The sequence below is a fragment of the Glycine soja genome, chromosome 1, assembly GCF_004193775.1.
Source record: "Glycine soja cultivar W05 chromosome 1, ASM419377v2, whole genome shotgun sequence".
Taxonomy (NCBI): Eukaryota; Viridiplantae; Streptophyta; class Magnoliopsida; order Fabales; family Fabaceae; genus Glycine; species Glycine soja.
Genome location: NC_041002.1, coordinates 21,477,496 through 21,498,540, shown reverse-complemented (window position 1 = coordinate 21,498,540; position 21,045 = coordinate 21,477,496). Strand labels below are relative to the sequence as shown.

General features: G+C 36.1%; 1 protein-coding gene across 1 annotated transcript; it reads left to right on the top strand.

Moving 5' to 3' along the window:
• The first annotated feature begins 1,130 nt into the window (after positions 1-1,130).
• On the top strand, positions 1,131-3,271 carry LOC114404847 (ras-related protein RABA4d-like). Its single transcript, XM_028367598.1, has 2 exons — positions 1,131-1,590; positions 2,647-3,271. Exons 1-2 carry the CDS (start codon positions 1,364-1,366, stop codon positions 3,089-3,091), a joined length of 672 nt encoding a protein of 223 aa, XP_028223399.1. The 5' UTR covers positions 1,131-1,363; the 3' UTR covers positions 3,092-3,271.
• Positions 3,272-21,045: the final 17,774 nt, after the last annotated feature.

Sequence of the window (21,045 nt, the reverse complement as noted above, 5' to 3'; positions counted from 1 at the left end):
AGTAACTGCTACTGAAATGTTGCTTCCTGCAACTCATATCCACTTTCAATACACCTTTCCTTCTTCATTGAATTTTTCCCCTCTTCAATTCCCCTAATTCAAAACCAGATTCCCCATTCGTTGCTCCCCTCCCGAGATTCAAACCCGAACCTGTCAATCTCCTCCGCCATTGAACGAATCGCCAAGAAGCTCCACAGCCTCGGCATCACCGAACCCCTTACCTCCTCCTCTGAAATTCACGTTCTGTTCCCGCATGATCTCCCAAAGCGGCACGTGGGGCACACCTTCGAGCCTAGGTGTAGCATGCCGCTGAAACCGATGCCGGTCCCAGGGACCGACATCGCGGCGCTGAGCAAGAGCGAGGTGATGAGGCAAAAGAAACTGCGTGCAGAGGAGTCAAGGAGGAGGAAAGAATTGGTGCTGACCCTGGTGGAGCTGAGCCTCTCGGACTCAGAGATTTGGCACCTGACCACGGTAGGGTTTGCGACAAAGAAAAAGGGAGATACAAGGCAACAATGAGAGAGAGGAAAGTGAAGGGTGAGTGGAAAATGAAGGGTCACCAGCAGTGTACCCAAGAAGATAAATAAGAGAGAAAAAAAAACATATCAATTCAAAAGACGGATTTTTAAAATAACCGTCCTTGAATTTACAATCTAAAGATTCTACGACGTTTTTGGCCAACCGTATTTGTTGCTACATTGTAGTAAATGACTTTTGCAGTAATGCAAACAACTTAGTCTATTTTTATTCCTAATTATAAATAAAATATGTTATATTATTTATAGTATTACGTAGTATTTCTTGACTTTAAAAAAAACATGACAAATTCTTAGAGAGAAAGAACTAAATTCACGTAACTTTTTTAACATTTGAAAACTAAATTCATAATTATGAAAATATAAGAATATTTACCATGTTTGACCCAAATGACAGAAACTAAAAGCACAATTTTTATCATAAAATATTATATTCCCAAATTTTTAATATTTTAAAGGAAATAATATATATATATATATATATATATATATATATATATATATATATATATATATATATATATATATATATATATATATATATATAATGCAAATTTGTTTAACAACAAATTTTTTAGTTTTTAACGCGAGGAAACTCAGATGCATCCAAAAAGGAGGAAGAATTTGCCATCCATTTTGTTTCTCCGATTGCATCACGTCACGCCCTTCCAATTCTCACGTCCAAATTTCCATGATCTTCCAATCTTCTTGATTCCTTATTGACATTCAATTTCTCATCAATCAATTAACCAAACGATGATGAAGGATCATCCCATTATATAGCGGTTAATTACAATTAGATGCATGTGGGTTAGGGAATTGTGAGGATGTCGAATTTGTATGGAGATTATCACCAAAAGATTGATTACGTGTTCAAGGTGGTGTTGATTGGGGACTCTGCAGTTGGAAAAACTCAATTGCTTGCACGCTTTGCTAGGAACGAATTCAGCCTCGATTCCAAGGCAACCATTGGAGTAGAGTTTCAGACTAAAACTCTCATCATTGATAACAAGACCATCAAGGCTCAGATATGGGACACCGCTGGCCAAGAAAGGTATACATATAACTTTTGCCAACAAAATTAATATATGTATTTTTAAATTTTTTGGTTGTTTGTGATGCAAATGATTGAATTGGATCAATTCATGATTCCAAAAATCGTTTGTAGAATTATATTATTTTCTAGGGTATGCTCATGGATATGATATAGTACTACATAGAAAATATTAATTAAAATTTGGACACGGTTAAGTTGAATTTAATGATGTTTGTTGGATAAGGAAAATTGGTAAGGATTATAATCCAAGTCCTTGAGCATGTCAATTCATTTATTGAAATTCAACCAGAGAAAGTCTAGCTATACGGATATTTTTGTGAAAAACTTTGTGGAGCATTTTAACTTTAAACATAAAGAAAGGTCATTTTTGGCTTCACGTATATGAAACTTAACTGTTTCTAATGGTTGGTTTAGGAATGACATATAAATTCATAGTTGAATAGTTGAGTTCATAGCAAGACAGAAAATATTTTTCAACCATCTTCCTTTCCCCAATCCTATTTCTTAAGTTATGCAGCTCTTGTTACTTAGGGAATTCCCTGTTCAGCAACCGATGAAGCCTCATCCATATTATTAATTAGTCTAACAATAGCTAAAGGAATCTTGAGAAAATTGCACCATAAAAATGAATGGTGGCCGTCTCAATCTCATTTTTTACTTAGCTAGAATTTAAGGTTCACTTGGTATCCTATGAGCAAATTTGTGAATAAAATTTTCATATTAGGCTGTTTTAAAAACAAAGGAATTACTAACTTGACCTATGGTATCGTACTGTCTTAATAGATTAATAAAGTTATTAGCTAGATCTTGCAATTAAGACTTGCATTAATTAATGAAGTACGTAGTTACTAATTTTGACCTCATATGCTAACTCTTCCTTGTGGGTTTTGTGGATAGTTCTTCTTTTTCTGTACTATGAGATATAAGTAACTGAAGTTACCTATTATGGTTTTGCTTGGATGCATATTTTGTACTCACATGTTTGTTGTGTTCCTCCTTTATTTGGTATTTTAGTTTGAACCTTGAAAATTGACTCGAATTTCTCTCTTTCAGGTATAGGGCAGTTACAAGTGCATACTATAGAGGTGCTGTAGGGGCAATGTTAGTGTATGACATGACTAAGCGCCAATCGTTTGACCACATGGTAAGGTGGTTGGAAGAGTTGCGAGGCCACGCTGACCAAAACATAGTGATCATGCTAATTGGGAACAAGTGTGATTTGGGGAGCCTTAGAGCAGTGCCAATGGAAGATGCAGAGGAGGTTGCACAAAGAGAGAACCTTTTCTTTATGGAGACATCAGCACTTGAGTCCACTAATGTTGAAACTTGCTTTTTGACTATTCTAACTGAGATATACCGGATTCATGCCAAGAAATCACTCACTGCTAGTGACGATGATAATTGGGGTTCAGGGCTTCTCAAGGGAAGCAGGATAATTGTTCCCAACCAAGAGATAGATAATGGTGGGAAAAAGGGTGGTTGTTGTTTTGCCTCCTAGCTTTTGTATATTTTTAGTTCTTCTTGGGAGGCATATTGCTGACTGAAGTTCTGCCTATTTATGGGCGTTTGTAGAGAGGGTAATTACTTTTCTTGCTGATGCCATGTTTATAGGCTGTGTATTTAAGTGTGTGAACAAAATCATACAAATTCTCTCTTCTTCCACTAGATGGTGAAGATAAATGGAAGTTACAATTTTGAAAGGTCTTTCTTTAGAATTTAAAGAACAGTTATTATAATATAAATAAACAAAATTATAAAATGAAAAGGCAGTAAAAGTCATATATGTGTTTTTTATATCATAAGACAATGTTACTATAACTTGATAAAGAACATCCACATGACATTTTTTTCCTTTTTAAATTTATTTTATTCATACAACTCATGTGTAAGAATATAAGAAATTATATATTTCAACTCTAAATGAAAAAAGTGCACATAAATAAGTGTAATGTTCCTTTTTAAAAATATAAATGATTTAATTGTTATTACTATTATTATTAACTATTTTTTTCTATTTGTTTTATTACTGATCATGGTATTATTGTTATCAAATTATCATTATTCTAAACTAGTATTACTGTTGATTTTCTATTATTATTGCTATTAAACTTATAATGTTGTTACTATTTTTTAATATTGTTATAATATTTGTTGATAGCAAGCACCTCTTCTTCAGTCCATCATAAGCAACCTAGCCACAATATTATTAAGAAATAAAAAATCAACAAGATCAAAGAAAGTTGGGGGATTAAAATAAAATAAACTAAAACGATACGAAGGCAATCCACATTGATTGCGGAAACTATTAAGCCTAATGAAAGTTGGAATAAAATCCCTCTAAATATAGTCAATCCTATGGTCAACAACATAGTTAGCTAAACTATCTGCACGCACACTGATTACCTTCCCTATAAATATGAGAAAATTGAAAGCTCATGGAAGAGCACAAACAAATACAACGATTCCATCTATTTTTATATTCCCATGGAACAATGTTTTCATTCTTGAAAGCTTGAAGAACCACCTTGAATCACACTCCAACCAAAGACTATTTCATCCCACCAAAGAAGCTTGCTCAATCGCCACCATGGCTATACACAACTCCGCATGAACTGCAGATTTAATACCAATAAAAAATGAGAAGCAACCACGGAATACTCCAAAGCTATCCCTAAAAATACCACCGCTGGCTGCATGACCTGGAGACCCTCTAGATGCCCCCATCAGTGTTACATTTGATATAGCCACTTGGAAGGCTGTGCCAATCTACCTGTTTAATCTGGACAACTTTTGGAGGTTTCAAATTCACCATGAAATTCTACAAAAGAGAAAAATCATAAATTGAATTTGAAGCTACTCCCTTTGATAGATATCCCGTCAAAGATGAGGCAGTTACAATCATAGATTTAGCTTGTTGCGTGGAAACTTTAACATTTCTAAACCTCAAACTATTTCTACAATGCCATATAACCCAAATTGTATGCACCACGACCGATATCATCACTTCCCAGACTCAACCACTTCTCTTTAATCTAAAAGAATTCAGGAAGGATACACAAGAAGTCTGGTCCATATTAAACACCAGAACCATTTCCAGCCATCTCCAAATGATACAAACAAACCTGCATCGTAAGAACATATGTTCTATGTTCGGAATTCTCTTCGACTGCCTCACACAAACTGCGCATAGACACTGCAATACCCCCTCTAGCACGAACACAATCATTTGGGATCATGCAAATATGGATAGCCCTCCAAAGCACAAAGAGGAACGGAGCTAAGTCAAATAGTTTTTTTACATATCAATCTTCTCATTTTACACATCCTACTATTTTCCATGATACTACAGATTTATTAGCAAAGAGACGGAGAAACAGATTAATTATTCCATTTCTATTCCAATCGATTTTGCCTAGGAGGAGAAATACTTGTGGATATTGCTACCATTATTAATATTATTATTAGTGTTGAGAGGTTGACTTATTAAATTCAATATTTGAATTTATTTATATTACCCTATGATCTAATATTGTAATTGAATAAATTGTGACATATAAAAAGATTACATAAATAAATATTCCCTCAATCCTTTTTCATGAGACATTGTTTGAAAAAATGTCCATTTTTATAAGACTCTTTTCTACTTGTCCATTGCATTAATTAATTTTTTTTACCAAATACCCTTAATTAACTTAGTTTATAAATAGTAAATATTATGAGTTGTCTCTTTCTCTCTCTTATGAGGATTGGAGAATGGAAGAGTTTAGTTTTAAAATTAAAACTCCACTGCTATTACTTTATCTCCATGCATTAATTACTTAAGGGTAATTTTGAAACAATACAAACAAACTTAATGCTAATAACTAAATTAATTAAATTTCTTAAAAAGCGTAAATTAATCAACAATGTCTTATAATTAGGAATAGAGGGAGTTTTTCATATTTTGTTTGATTCTTTTAATTTATTTAATTTTCTATTAAATTAATGATTTCTCTTGTAAAATAAAATTTTATAGAAGTGTTAGATTTTTATTATTTCATATATCATTTTAAATTAAATCTTTGATGAATTAAACTTGAAAATAAGGTTAGATTTTGTGGGGAAAGATTCAAAAAATTTTATTCAGATAGAGAAGTTCAAATGATAGATGAAATTTATTGCGAATATCAGAATTTACAACGAAGGGGTTCAAAATACTCTCAAGCTATATAAACACAATATAAAGCTCCTTATAAAGGAGACAACAACTAACTGTTTAATCGAAAATGGTTACAACAGAAAACAATTGTACTTACAACACAATCTATGTTAAAGAACCACCGGACTAGACTCCCCTTTCTACGAGAGTAGGTGCTTCATCAGATTACAAAAGATTGGACGATCAATACAGGAGACAACAATACTGGACCAGACAACCAAGGTTGTTGTCCACCCTATCTCTATTGTTCATTGTCCAACAATCTCCACCTTGTTTCAATAACATTTCTGAATTACAAATAACTTAATTCATTTCCAACAACCTACGTTAAGTACTTTTAGACAATGCACGAACTTGCTTCTTAGAATAGGCTTTGTGAAAATATCAACTAGATTCCCCGTCGTATCAACTTTCTGAACTTCGACCCTCTTCTTAGAATAGATGAAGTGGTATCTGATGTCAATGCGTTAAGTCCTCTCATGATGGACTTGATCCTTAGCTCAATAGATTGCAATACTGTCGCATAAAATGATAGTTTTTTCCTTTGGAAATCCAATATGTCTAACCAGACAATTCAGCCAGACCTCTTTCTATGCGACTTCTGCTAGAGCCATGTATTCTGCCTCTAGGGTGGATAAGGCCATTGTGGGCTAAAGTGTTGCCTTCCAACTAACAAGAGAGTTGCCAATCGTGAGCGGTACCCAATCACACATCTCCTTGCATCCAAATTTGCAGCATAGTCAAAATCTGAGTAACCAACAAAAGCACATGACGTGTCTCCATGGTAGACGAGTCGAATATTAGTTGTACCTTTAAGGTACCTGAATATACATTTCATAGCTTGCCAATTTTCCTTCCTAAGATTACCCATATACCTACTCACAACACCGATTACTTGTGTTAGGTTCGGTCTAGTGTATACCATAGCATACATGAGACTGCCTACAATGCTTGCATAAGGAACATGAGACATGTATTCCTTCTCTGGTTCTGATTGAGTAGTATAGAGTTTAGATAGATGAATGGACGTTGTTAAAGGAGTGCATGTTGGTTTTGCGGATGTCATCCCAAAATGATTTAGCACTTTCTAAATGAATTCCTTCTAACACAGAAAAGCTTCTTCTAGACTTGATCTTGATCCCTCATGATCTCCATGCCCAAAATCTTTTCAGTAGCTCCCATGTCCTGCATCTCAAATTCACTACTGAGTAATGGCTTTAGCTTATGAGTTGCCAACAAATTTTAAGATGCTATGAGCATGTCATCCACATAGAGTAGTAGATAGATGTGGGAACCATCCTCCACCGTGCTATGATAAACATGTGAGCCATTGGGACTTCTGATGTACCCATTAGAGACAATGAACTCATCGAATATCTTGTACTTTTGCCTTGGTGATTTCTTTAGCCCATAAAGAGACCTCTTCAATCTATAGACAAAATTTTCCTTTCCTTCCACCTCAAAACCTTTAGCTTGTTGCATCAGAATGTCTTTCTCCGATCATCCATGGAGAAAGCTAGTTTTGACATAGAGTTGTGCTAACTCCATCTCCAAAGTTGCTGCTAGGACCACCAAAACACGTATGGAGGTGTGTGGAACTACTGGAGAGAATATCTTGTTGTAGTCCATTCCTTCCTTTTGATTGTAGCCTTTAACTACTAGACATGCATTATAACCGATGACTTCTTTAGTGGATGATCCAGATTTCTTCTTAAAGATCCACTTGCCCCCTACTACTCATCTGCCTTTTGGTAGCTCAACTATATCCCAAGTCTGGTTCTTCTAAAGGGATTCCATCTCTTCATTCATAGGCATCCTCCCCTCTTCAGCTTCAGAACAAGAATTTTCTTTCGGATAACTAGTTAGTTCAAATGAATCAATTTCTTCTAGTATTTGTAGCACATAAGACACTATATCAAAGCTATATCCTTCAGGATCTTAGATTTGCCTTTGTGACTTTTTAGGTGTTGTGGTTTTGGGCTGTTTTGGATGGTTTTGACCCGTCCAGTCAGTCCCTTCAACTAGTGCTAAATTTTGATGTTGAGGGTGCATTTGAAGATCTTCATCATTCTCATCAAGTGCTTTCAAACTACTTTTGGTCACTAATGTTTCTGATTATGGAGCTCTCAAACTCCACCTGCTTAGTGACATCCTTAGAATTGCCTAAATCTTCATCAAATTTAGAATGTAGCATATCGTCAAAGACGACATCGCTACTGAAAATGACCTATCTATCATATGGAGACTAGACTTAGAATCCTTTGACTCCATCTCTATAGCCCATAAAGACTTTAGGCTCCAGCTAACCTTCTCTTACATGATAATAGGTCGGACATCCAAACACCTTCGGCATTAAGTATTTAGTTGGTTTTTTAGTGATGCAATCCTCCTACGGAGGGGACTCATCACCAGAGCCATGGCTAGGAGACTCCAAGAAGATTGGGCTAGAGATGCAAGGGCCCTAGAGTTCTCATGAGCCCTAGGGTTGACATTGGGCCAATGGGCTAAGTATGAGCCCACTTATCTTTGTACATATTATATTAGGGTTTTATTATATTTGGGCCTTGTATTTAGGGCTCGATAGTGTAGGGAGGGTACCCTAGTAATGTAGGGTTTTTCAGCCCTTGTATTTAGGGCACTTAGACTAGTTTTTGTATTAGGGGTACTTTTGTAATTTCACATGCATTAAGTGTACTATTTGATGTGTGTGTGTTGGGAGAGAAATTTAATTGAATTGGGAGAAGCTTAATCCAATTAAATTTTGGACCATCCTAAGGGGGAGGTGAGCATTTGCTTGCTGCACCACATTGCCACATCATAGTCACACTTTGTGTATGTCCTTCATGCTTTACATGCCTCTTGACACCTAAGCACACTTAGTGGAGAATCTTGGACTTGATCTTGGATTAATGGGCTGAAACATAGGTAAAATTTCACTCATCATAATTAGTGAAAGTTTGGCTCCAAATTTGGCTTCACAAATTCAAATTCAAGTGAAATTTGAATAAATTCAAATTTCCCTCCAATTTTGTGTGACACTTTGACTATAAATAGAGGCATTGTGTGTGCATTTTTTCAACTTTGATCATTTGATAAATTAGACTTCAAAGTTCAGATCTCATTTGAGGCATAAAATTCGTGCCCCCTTTCTCCATCTCCCTCCACTCATCTTCTTCTACCTTCAAGCTCTTATCTATGGCCTCCTATAGTGGTGAGCTTGTTCTTGACTCATCTTCTCCTCCTTCTCCATTCCACTACCATTGCTCTTCAAGAAGAAAAGGAGTCCATTGATGAAGAAGATCCAAGGCCTACAAGCTCTACATGGAGCTACATCAGTTACACCATACCTTAATAGGGGTCTTGAAGTCAATGGCAATGGATAGTGAGATGGCATGTTATGTTGACTGCCTCAGCTAAAAAACTCTTATTAAAACCTGAATTAAATATCATGCATTTGACCCTTTCCAACAAGGCCTTGCTCATTCTTTCAGCTACTTTGTTTTGTTGTGAAGTATAACATATATTATGTTGTCTTGTTATACCTCCATCTCTACAAAACTCATTGAATTCAGTAGAACCAAATTTCAAGCCATTGTTAGTCCTAAGACACTTTACTATTTTTCCTATCTAATTCTTCATGAGAATCGTCCAATACTTGAAAAATATGAAAGCTTCAGGTTTATGTTTCATCATGAATATCCATATCATCCTGGAGAAACCATCAATGATGGAGAGGAAATGTCTTGCCCCTCCCAACAATCATAATGGATGTAGTCCAACATGGCCTTTGTTGTGTACACGGCCTTTCGGAACTTCGTCTGATGCTGCTTCCCACAAACACAGTAGTCATAAAACTAAAGTGGTTCCACTTTGTGATTTCCATGTAAGTTTCGCTTTCTCAAAATATCCAGACCATTTTCACTTATGTGGCCTAGATGTAGATGCCACAAAGAATTCAAACGAGCTATTAGACACATGGATTCTAGATTATGAAACAATAGACACAGAGCCTATCACATTGGACCCCTGAAGGATGTACAAATTTCCTTGCTTGGTTCCTAGAATTATCACAAACTTCCCTTTTCCTTTGATGTGCATAACTCCAACTTCGACCAAGCAACAAAAACATCTGAAATTCATGGAACTCACAAATACAAGATTTTTCTTAAGCTCTAAAATGTGACAAACTTCAGTTAAGGTTCTAACAACACCATCATGCATTCTGATTTATACAGAACCTATACTGACAGACTTACAAGGAGCATTGTTGCCCGTGAGGATGTTACCACTAGACTGTGGAAGCAAAGCTTCATGATGAATCAACAATGATTCAAAGGTGTTTTGATGATAACAATGATGACAACAAAAGATGATGACAAAAGTGATGAACAAAAAGCTCAAAAGGTCAAAGAACAACTCAAGTGAATCAAAGAACATCTCAAGTGAATCAAGAACAAGTCAAGAGTTCAAGAATCAAGAAGAATTCAAGACTTAAGAAGAAAGCCTACAAACAAGAATCAAGATTCAAGATTCAAGATCTCAAGAATCAAGATCAAGATTCAAGACTCAAGATTCAAGAATGAAGAAAAGACTCAATCACGATTAGTATTAAAAAGTTTTTTCAAAAACTTTGAATAGCACATGAATTTTTGACAAAACATTTACCAAAGAGTTTTTACTCTCTGGTAATCGATTACCATATTGTTGTAATCGATTACCAATAGCAAAATGAGTTTGAAAATGTTTTCAAACTGAAGAGTCTATAAAAGCAAGGCTTTGTTTTGCTTTTTCAATCAATCTTTCTAACAATCTCTTACAATCCTTTACAAGCCTTGAAATCTCTTTGAAGTTATTCTTCTTCTTCTTTTGTACCAAAAGCTTTCTGAAGTTTTCTGGTTTTCTAAACCTTGAAAACTTGTGCTATTCATCTTTTCATTCTCTTCTCCCTTTGCCAAAAAGAATTTGCTAAGGACTAACCTCCTGAATTCTTTTTGTGTCTCTCTTCTCTCTTTTCCAAAAGAACAAGGGACTAACCGCCTGAATTCTTTTGTGTCTCCCTTCTCCCTTGTCAAAGAATTCAAAACGACACAGTCTGAGAATTCTTTTGATTCTTCCCATTCCCTAATACAAAAGCGTTCAAAGGTTTAACCGCCTGAGAATTCTTTTGTATCCCCATTCACAAAGTATCAAAGGTTTAACAGCCTGAGATCATTGTCTTAACACATTGGAGGGTACATCCTTTGTGGCACAAGTAGAGGGTACATCTACTTGGGTTTGACTGAGAACAAGAGAGGGTACATCTCTTGTGGATCAGTTCTAGTGGAGGATACATCCACTAGGTTCAAAGAGAACAAGGGAGGGTACATCCCTTGTGGATCTTTGCTTGTAAAAGGATTTTTACAAGGTTGAAAGAAATCTCAAGGACCGCAGGTCGCTTGGGGACTGGAGGTAGGCACGAGTTGTTGCCGAACCTGTATAAAAATTCTTGTGTGTTTGTTTCCTTCTTCCCTACTCTTTTACTTTCCGCTGTGCATTTAATTTTCGCTTTTACTTTCTGTTAAGTTTCTCTTCTACTCCATATTCTCTTAACAACAAAAGTAAAAGCCTTAAAAGAGTAATTTTTAATTGGTAAAGTTTTAGGAATAATTAATTCAACCCCCCCCCCCGCTTCTTAATTATTCTGAGGCCACTCGATCCAACATAGACTTATTCTCATATGTCATAAACCAATGTCTGTGTTGACACATAATAAAAAAAACTTTAGTCCAATACCCATTTTTCAAAATGTTGTGTTAGTTGTTCACCAACAACTAGAACCAAATTACTTTCTAACGAGGATTCATTCTACACAAGAGTAGCAACAAAATCTTCCTTTGCTTTCTTTGGACAATCTCGCTTCTAATGACCCGATTTTTGGTAGTAATTGCAGATGCCCTTAGGATTAGCTTTGCTCTTTTTGTCATCTTTTCCTTTCTTCTTCTTTGGCCTTTAGAAAAATCAGTCACTGATAATCCAGACACAAAGGCTTCATCATCATTCCTAGATTCCTTTAGTCGAAGATCTCTAGAATGAAGATTGGACTTGACTTCTTCAAGTGTAATGGAGTCTTTGGCTACACTAAGAGAACTCACAAAATTCTCATAGGAGGGAGGAAGAGAGGCTAGTAGAATCATTGCAAGATCTTCGTCTTCCATCTTGACATCAATTTCACGTAGCTCCATCAGAATAGAGTTTAGCTCATCAAGATGTTCTTTTAGTGGCCTACCTTCCTTCATTCAGAGGACAAACAAACATCATTTTAGAAGAAATTTGTTGTAGATTGATTTCGTCATGAAGAGTTTCTCCAATTTGAGCCATAGCCCAACAATAATCAGTTCTTCAGAAACTTCATAAAGAACCTCATCAGATAGACATAAGAGAACTAGCGAATGTGTCTTTCCCCCTTGTAACTCAAGCACTGACTTGTCAATCTCTGATGATTGATCGGAGAGAGGAGCTTAGATGCCATGTTCTTTCAATAAGGCTCTCATCTTGATGCGCCAAAGGTTGAAGCTATTATTTCTTGTGAATTTCTAAATCTTGATTGTGTTGACCATCTTCTTGATAGAATCTTAAAGATGCAACACAAATAGATAACAAACAGAATGGTTGATCATTAATGACTTAATCTACCATGAAATAGATGCAAAACTGATCTTGAACCGAAGCTCTAGATTCTAATTTGGTGGGAAAGATTCAAGAAATTTTATTTAGATAGGGAAGTTTAGATGATAGAAGGAAAAGAAGATATCAAGCAAAATTTTTAAGTTTATTGTGAATAAAAAATTTATAATAAAGGGATTCAAAGCACTCTCAATCTTGGCATAACAATAATCACACTAGAACAGAGGTTGAATTATGTGTTAATCAAAGACAATAATATTTTAAAAAAAACTTTTTAACACAGATATAGATATATGTCTATATGTATGGTAAGTCGTCTGCTGAAGAGAAAACAAATTTAATAAAGCCAAGCTTGATTGTTCAATGACTGAATAAGATAGAGTTTTTTTAAAAAAAATCAGGTAAATACTTGGTATTAAAAGAATGACAGAGAGTGCTAATAGAATTTTTAATAAACCATTCGGGAGATAAGAAGAAACACTTAGTTTATACTAGTTCACTCAACCTGAGCTACGTTCAGTTCTCCTTTACACTTTTGTAAAAGATCCCACTTATCAAAACTTGATTAAGAAACAAGTATTTTGACCTATCACTCTTGGCTATAAAAGTATTCTTAATACAACTTCTGGCACTGTTTTAGACTCCCCTGAATCTAAGAAACCCTAGTATTGTTTAACACTGAGCAACTCCTATCTTTCACAAACAGTAGTTTGAATGAATAGAAGTATTCAATAACACTCAATGAGTGAATATACAGTAAAGATCAAATACAAGATAACTTTGCTTAGCAGGGGATAAAAAATGAAAGCTTTAAATTAGTTGTCCAAAAATTTTAGCAGAGTTTTGCTTCAAAGATATTCTTGTTTTCTTGTAATGTTTTTCATTTTTTTATTTTTGGGTAGAGACTTTCTTTTATAGATTTCAATGAAAGGTCCATTATGGGATCAATGTTGCTTTCTCGAAAAGACCATTGTCTCAGACGAGATATAACGATACGTGGCATCCTCTGATTTGCGAGGAAATAAGTGATAGTACAAATAACGCCATGTGCTCCTTAACCTTGATGAAATAACCCTCTATGGAATATTCTGTGAATACCTTCTATTCTTCTTTATTTTGTCCTTTCCTTAAATACAAATGTTAGCAATTCAAAACAAAGAGAGGCAAATGAATTTTTATAAGTTAGAGCACGTGTACTTCTCTTTTCGACTATCACATACTTTTTTTATCAGTGTTGATTGTTTTGAAAGAATGTGTGAGTCTCTTACTAGTTAGACGTCAGAGTTAAAAAAATGTAGTGTATAACACTGATTACCATCATGAATGAACACTCTTTGGTTTTAGTGCGTTGGAAGCTAGTTAAATAATTAATAGAACATTTTCTCTAGGAGTGTGGATGATACATGTAGATTATTGTTAAATCCTTTAACTTCTTTGAACCTATCCACTTGTCATAAACTCATTAAAACATCAATAATTTATACTTATTGTTAATCTCCCCATTTTTTGTGATGGCAAACAGTATAAATTTTGATTTACATAAAATACAATTGTAGTTATAAGAGTGTAAAATGAATGTAATGCATTTAAACTCCCCCCGAGTTCAACATAGCATAAAAATGATATGGCAGTATAAGATATATGGCTGCGGAATAAAATTGAAAGAAAACACTCAGATATACCCCTAAACCACTTTTATTCACAATTGGATAGTTCTTTACAATCAAAATTCCTTCTTCTCCCCCTTGAAGAGAGAAATAGTGATGGAGATCATAGTAAGTCCTGAACTGGTGGTGGTGGTGGAGGTTAAGTAGGTAGAGATGAAGATGGAGGAGGTGGAGGTGTTGGGGCAATGAGTTGTGGTAAAGGTTCAAGTGTTTGAGGTGCAGGTACAGATGCATATGCAGCTGCAACTGATGGAAGCTTGCTTGTGAAGCTTCTATAGAGGCTGGATCTTTAAGTTTCAATGAGGTCCTTCAATGGTGATTTTTCACCATGGAGAAGCAGCGAAAGATAAAGGAGAAGAGGTGAGAGGAGGCGCCAACCACTAGGGAATAAGCCTTGGAAGAAGGAGCTTCACCACCAAGAATGTGCCTTGGATAAGAAGCTTGTAGAGGATGCTTCAATGGAGGAAAAGAAAAAGAGAGAGAAAGAGAGAGGGGGGAGCACGAAATTGAAGGAGTAAAAGAGGGAGAGAAGTTGAATTTTGAGTTGTGTCTCACAAGACTTGCATTCATCAAAGTTACCACAAGTGTTACACATGCTTCTATTTATAGCCTAGGTAGCTTCCTTGAGAAACCTCCTTGAGAAGCTTTCTTGAGAAACTTCCTTGAGAAGCTTCTTTGAAAAGCTTCCTTGAGAAGCTAGAGCTTAGCTACACACACCCCTTTAATAACTAAGGTCACCTCCTTGAGAAGCTTCCTTGAGAAGATTCCTAGAGAAGCTAGAGCTTAGCTACACACACCTCTCTAATAGCTAGGCTCACCTCCTTGAGATGAGAAGCTAGAGCTTAGCTACACATCCTTTTAATAGCTAAGCTCACCCCCATGCCAAAATACATGAAAATAAAAAAAAAGTCCCTACTACAAAGACTACTCAAAATGTCATGAAATACAAGGCTAAAACCCTATACTACTAGAATGGCCAAAATACAAGGCCCAAAAGAAGGAAAAACCTATTCTAATATTTACAAAGAAGAGTGGACCCAACCTTGGCCCATGGGCTCAGAAATCTACCCTGAGGTTCACGAGAACCCTAGGGCCTTCTTTAGAAAGGATTTGATCTCAAATCCCGAGGTTCTTCCTACTATGGGCTCCTTCCCTCGACACCTATAAAAAAAATAAAAACATATATATTAGTGGTGTTGGGTATGTTAGAGTAGGGTAAGGTTTGAAAACCCATTTCATGGGCATCTTCCCATGAGGGAACATGGTTTCTCACCAACTCAATGAGTGGTGCTACAAGTATAGAAAAATAAGGGACAAACCTTTTGTAAAAGTTTGTTAAGTCATGGCAGCCCCAGATTTCCCTTATACTTGGTGGAATGGGCCAATCAGGAACGACCATTATTCTCTTAGGGTCCGTGGGCACCCCTTGATCACTATTTAAAAAATTAAGGAAAGTAATGCAATAAAACGTACCTTTTTTATATTTTCATGTTGATTACTCCTACCAAAATGTACGACAAACCTAAGGTGTCCTATATGAGCACCTAGGTTTGTATTAGAACCAAAAATAAGAACAAAGCTACCTAATGAGTCCCTATGTACATGAATCATGAAGATGTTGGGTGCATGAGTGATTTTACAAAAGAGGGTTGCAACAACACATTCATCATATCACTTATTTTAGGGATTTGGTGCCTAATAATACCTATTTTGGACACCAACAAAGCACAAGGATTTAAGCTCTTATGAACCAAACCCTCATCCAACAAGTTCTTTACTTGAGGAATAACCTCAAGCTCAATAGGTGTGGCAATGCTAACAAGTGGCAATGCTAAATGTTGAGGAACCAAACCCTCTTGTTGGACTAAACTCGACCAGAACCGCATTAAGACAAACTTACAAACAACTAGGTTACCGTACCCCGATTCCTCGTGATAATACAATAAACTAGCCCTGTCCTATCAAGTTCTATGAATCAGACCAGTTTCCACTGTTGAATGATCCTAACAAAGCATGCATCTACATGATCAAGGCAAAAGCACACTGAAATGAAGTACTGATAGCACAAACAACACATAAAACATCATTAAATAAATATACAGGTATTTACATCAAGTTATACAGGTATTTACATCAAGTACCTACAAGGAAGAACCAACAGAAGATTTAGCTCTCCATAACTGGGAAGCTTCCTTTACAACAAAGAGAAGATGGAAGAAATACAAGCGGTGAGGATGCCTCCTCCACCTCTAGAACCTCACAATCACTCACAAACTCCTCTCAAGCTCTCAGGATGACTTCCTCTTCAAGCTTAGTTCTCTGCAGGTCTTGGCCCAACAAAATCTCTCAAAACTCTCTGGATTCAGACCCTTCTCTCTCTAGAATCTCTCACATGCAGAAGCTCTTCGAGAAATTGGCCAAAATCTTCTCCAAAATCTAATTTCAGGCTTAAATAGGTGGCTTTGTTTGTGCTAGCACACTTAGCGAGACTATGGACGCTCAACGCGCATTAGTGGATTTTGGCTTAGTGCATGCTTTTCTCGCTCAGTGGATGGACTAAAGCGGTGCGCTTAGCGGGATAAACCCTTGCTCAACGAACATGCACATCTCATCCTTCTTCCAGATTCTTCCTCGTGCTTAGCCAATGGAATGGTGTGCTCAGCGAATGGCTCGCTTAGCCAGTAGATTGGCTTAGCGAGCAGATGAAAATCCGCACTTCACAAACTTGCCTAATTAACCTGAAATTGAGAGGAAATTAAACACACAAAATGGAAGTACTAAGTATTTATTACCTATATTTAACAAAAAGTAATTACAATATTACAAAATAACCATAAATTGGAGGAATTTGATACAATTTACACAAGTTTTTTACACAAAAGTTAGTCGTATTCATCGACTAACAGTGGGGCATTGGGAAGTAATGTGTTCTCTTCCAAGACATTTAAAGAACTTTATGGAGCTAGTCTTCTCTTGCATACTAGCCTTAAGGGGTTGCTTTTCTATTGTCTTCCCCTTATCATCTTTGGGCTTAGAAGGTGTCACCCCTAAGATGCCTTGACCTTGGTCTTTCTTTGGATAAGGGTGAGAGCCATAAGATTTTGAAGTAAACTTCCTTTTAAGTTGTTGCTTTACCCTTATTTCCCAATCTAAGTTAGCCTCTACATTGTCCTTCCCATGGAAGTATGGGAGGTTAATGTTAGCCTCTTGAGGCTTTCTTTTCTTTTCTCTCCTATGGGAGTGAGGTCTAAGATGTGACCTATGCCTTCCTTCATAATAGTCACAATGTTCTTCACTTAGGCTCTTGCAAGAGTTATGACTTCTATAGGAGGCATGTTTTTCTCTTTTCATTTCTTTCATTATTTTTCTTCTTTCTTCCTCTCTTATTTTTTTTCTTTTATCTTAACTTATTTCTTCCACTCTTTTCTTTCCTTTTTCTTTTCTCTCTTGTTTTTCTTTCCATAACTTGAGGGAACTCAACTCGTCTAAGATTCTAGATAGAGGGTCCTTATGACTAGTACCCTCACCATTAACACTAGTTGAATGATGACTCATGTTGGTTCCTAAGTTGTGGTTCTTTCTTGTTGGGGGTTTGAAAACAAAAGGTAAAAGAAACTATGGTTGAAACTAGCCAAAATAAACACTAAAAGAGGTGTGAAAGATAAGGTAGAAACTAATTGGTAAAAGGCAAGCTATCTAGGCGGTTTGACAATGGAAGGTAAAGGAAATAAGCTATGAAAGTAAGCAAGAAATCTAAACTAGGCGAATCCTAAGAGTGTTTGGATGACCACATTTATGGTTCCCAACAAAACACTCACAATTCTAAGGGAAAATTGCCTAAAATTATTACACACAAATGGAAGTTTGGTAACCTATTGGAGGCTCCCAACACACTTCCAATGAAAGGTCTTTTTGTTACAAAACTTGAAAACAATTAAGGTAAGTAAATTGCATATTACAAAATTACAAAATGGTCCTCAATTTTGGTGGTTGTTCTCTCTTTGGTGATTCACTCAATTTGGAGTGCTTCTTAGTCCAATAGCTCTTAAGGTGGTTGACCCCTCGCTTCTTGACTGAAATCTTCAATAGATGGCACCAATCCTCCTTTCCAATTCCTTGTATGAAAACTCACAAACAAGGAAACAACGAGACAAGCAATAACCAAAGACCAAAAAAATGAAATGAAAGCTAAACCAATGGAGTTTTAACAGGACAATTTTTTCAAGGATTATTCAACAATTAAAGCAATGAAAAGCACATAGAAGCAAGCTAGGACTCAAAGAGAAACTTAGAATGGCTCTAGAGTAGAGTAAAAAAACTAAAAAAAAGACTCAACAAAAAAAACGTTATGGCATTTGTTTTCACACTAATTTTCAATTGAAATTTTGGAACTAAGATTGGCATAAAATAGGCAGCACTTATAGAATAAATTTTGAGCCAAAACAATAAGCACACTGCCCTTTCACCTTTTTTTTCTGGATACTGATTTTTCTGCCAACTTGTGTGATTTTTCGTATTTTTTCCTTTTATCCAAATCACTTGGTTTTTTTTTCTAACCTTTTTCCAGATATCTAGAAAATTCAGTAAAAATTTCAGCTTAAAATTTGCAGTGACCAACTCTCAGTAATTTTTACAAGTTCATATGTCCAAGCTGCTAGCACCAGCGATTTCAGACTTTGAATTTTTTTTTTTAGCATGGAATATTGATTGCCTTGGGCTTACTTTCAACCTTCCTATGTATGTTGAATTCACTAGGCTTGTTTACCACAATTTTAGGTGTTCAATATTCACTTAGGATCAAAATTTCAACCAGCAATTCAATCACCAAAACTAAAATTCACAATAGATATAATCATAAGGAAACCTAAAAGTTCAAGAAAAGGTTCACAATCAAGGGCTCTCTACTCATAAATATGAACTCTTTTTCATGGAATAAAATAAAGTCATACAATGTACGTTCGGACATTTTCAAACCATTCTTAACAAATTAAGATCCTTAGGTACAACTTATGATAATTATGATCACATTGACAAAATTCTTAGAAGTCTATCTAGGAAATGGAGACTGTAGGTAACAATGCTGAGAGCATTAAAGAATCTTGAGTCTATGTCCCTTGAGGAACTTGTTGGCATTCCCAAGGTTCATGAACAAGAGCTCCAACAAGATGAATGTCTTAGAAGAGAAAAATCTTTGACTCTCAGGAGTCATAAGAACAAGAAAGAACCATCATTCAGAGAATAAGTATGGAGAAACTCATCTAAAGAGCTTAAAGTCAATGATTCATCTAATGATGAATATGAAGAAGACTCAGATGAGGATGAGCTTGCCTTCATCTCTAACAAAATCCTCAAGATGTTGAGAAACAAAAGTGGGTCTAAGAGAAGAAGCTCTTCAAGAAGAATACCCCAGGACAAGAAGGACAAAGACAAAAGCTCCATAGTCTGCTATGAGTGCAAAATGCCTAGACACCTCAAGTCGGAATGTCCAGAACTAGAGAAAAGTCAAGATAAGAAGAAATTTGTTAAGACTAAAGAAAAGAAAGGGCTTATGTGCATGTGGGCAGACCTAGATGACACCTTGTCTGATGAGGTTCAACTTGGAAATTAATCTTGTGTTACAACATTTGCAACAAGATCCACTATCCACAATGAGAGAACAAGTTTTATCTAAAATTTTGCATCTTGTATGAAATATGTTCTCTCTTTGGGATTGGGATAGATCAGAAGATTGACCTCTAAGGAGCCTTCTAACCATTAGGACGTCCTCATGGGAGTAGACTTCCTCACTAGACTCTTCACCCCTTGCTTCATCTTCACTTCCACTAGAGGAAGGAGAAGAAGTAGTCTCCTCTTTACTACTATAAATGTCTTGACCCCTCATAATCATAGTTTTCTTTATAGGGCATTGAGAGGCAATGCGACCTCTCTTAAGAGATTTGAAGCATTTAATGTTGCTAATCCTTGCTTGGGAACTAGTCTTAGGGGTTGGTTTCTCTATGGTCTTACCCTTATCTTCCTTGGGATTTTAAGGTGCAGCCCCAAAAATTCCTTGGGCTTGGTCCTTCCTTGGATAAGAGTGAAAGCCATAAGATTATGAAGAAGGCTTTCTTTTAAGTTGTTGCTCCACTCTAATACAAAGTTGGACTAAGCCATAAGAACATGGAAGGAGTTTAATCTTGTCCCTTACTTCCATATTAAGCCCACTAAGGAACCTAGCTATGCTTGCTCTTTCCTCCTCCCTAAGTCCAGCTCTTAAAATGAGTAGTTCCATTTGTTGTTTATATTCTTCGACACTCATACTCCCTTGTCTAAGCCTTTGGAGCTTCTCCATAAGCTCCCTTTCACTGTAGGAAAGAATGTGCCTCTTCGTAAGGTCACTCTTAAGACCATTCCAATACTCTCTAGAGGATCCCCATGAATCCTTCTTTCCCTAACGAGGGAAGTCCACCAATATAGGGCATACCCTTGGAAGCTAAAGGTAGCCAATGGAACTTTTCTCTCTTCACTAATATGATGGCAAGCAAAGAGTTATTCAACCTTTATTTCCCAATCTAGGTAGGCCTTAAAATTTCCGTGGAAATATGGGAGGCTATTGCTAACCTCTTGAGACCTTCTATACTTTTCTCTTCTTTGGGAGTGAGGTCTAATATGGTACCTATGCCTTCCTCCATAATAGTCACTTAACTCTTCACTCAAACTTTTACAAGACTCAAACTTTTCTCTTCTTAATTCTTTCAATATTTTTCTTCTTTCTTCCTCTCTTATTTTCTCTCTTTCATCTTGACTTATTTCTCCCACTCTTTTTTTTTTTCCATTTTCTTTTCTCTCTTGTTTTTCTTTCCACAATTTAAGGGATCTCGACTCATCTAATATCCTATACAAGAGGTCCTTAGGAGTAGATCCCTCACCATTAACACTAGATGA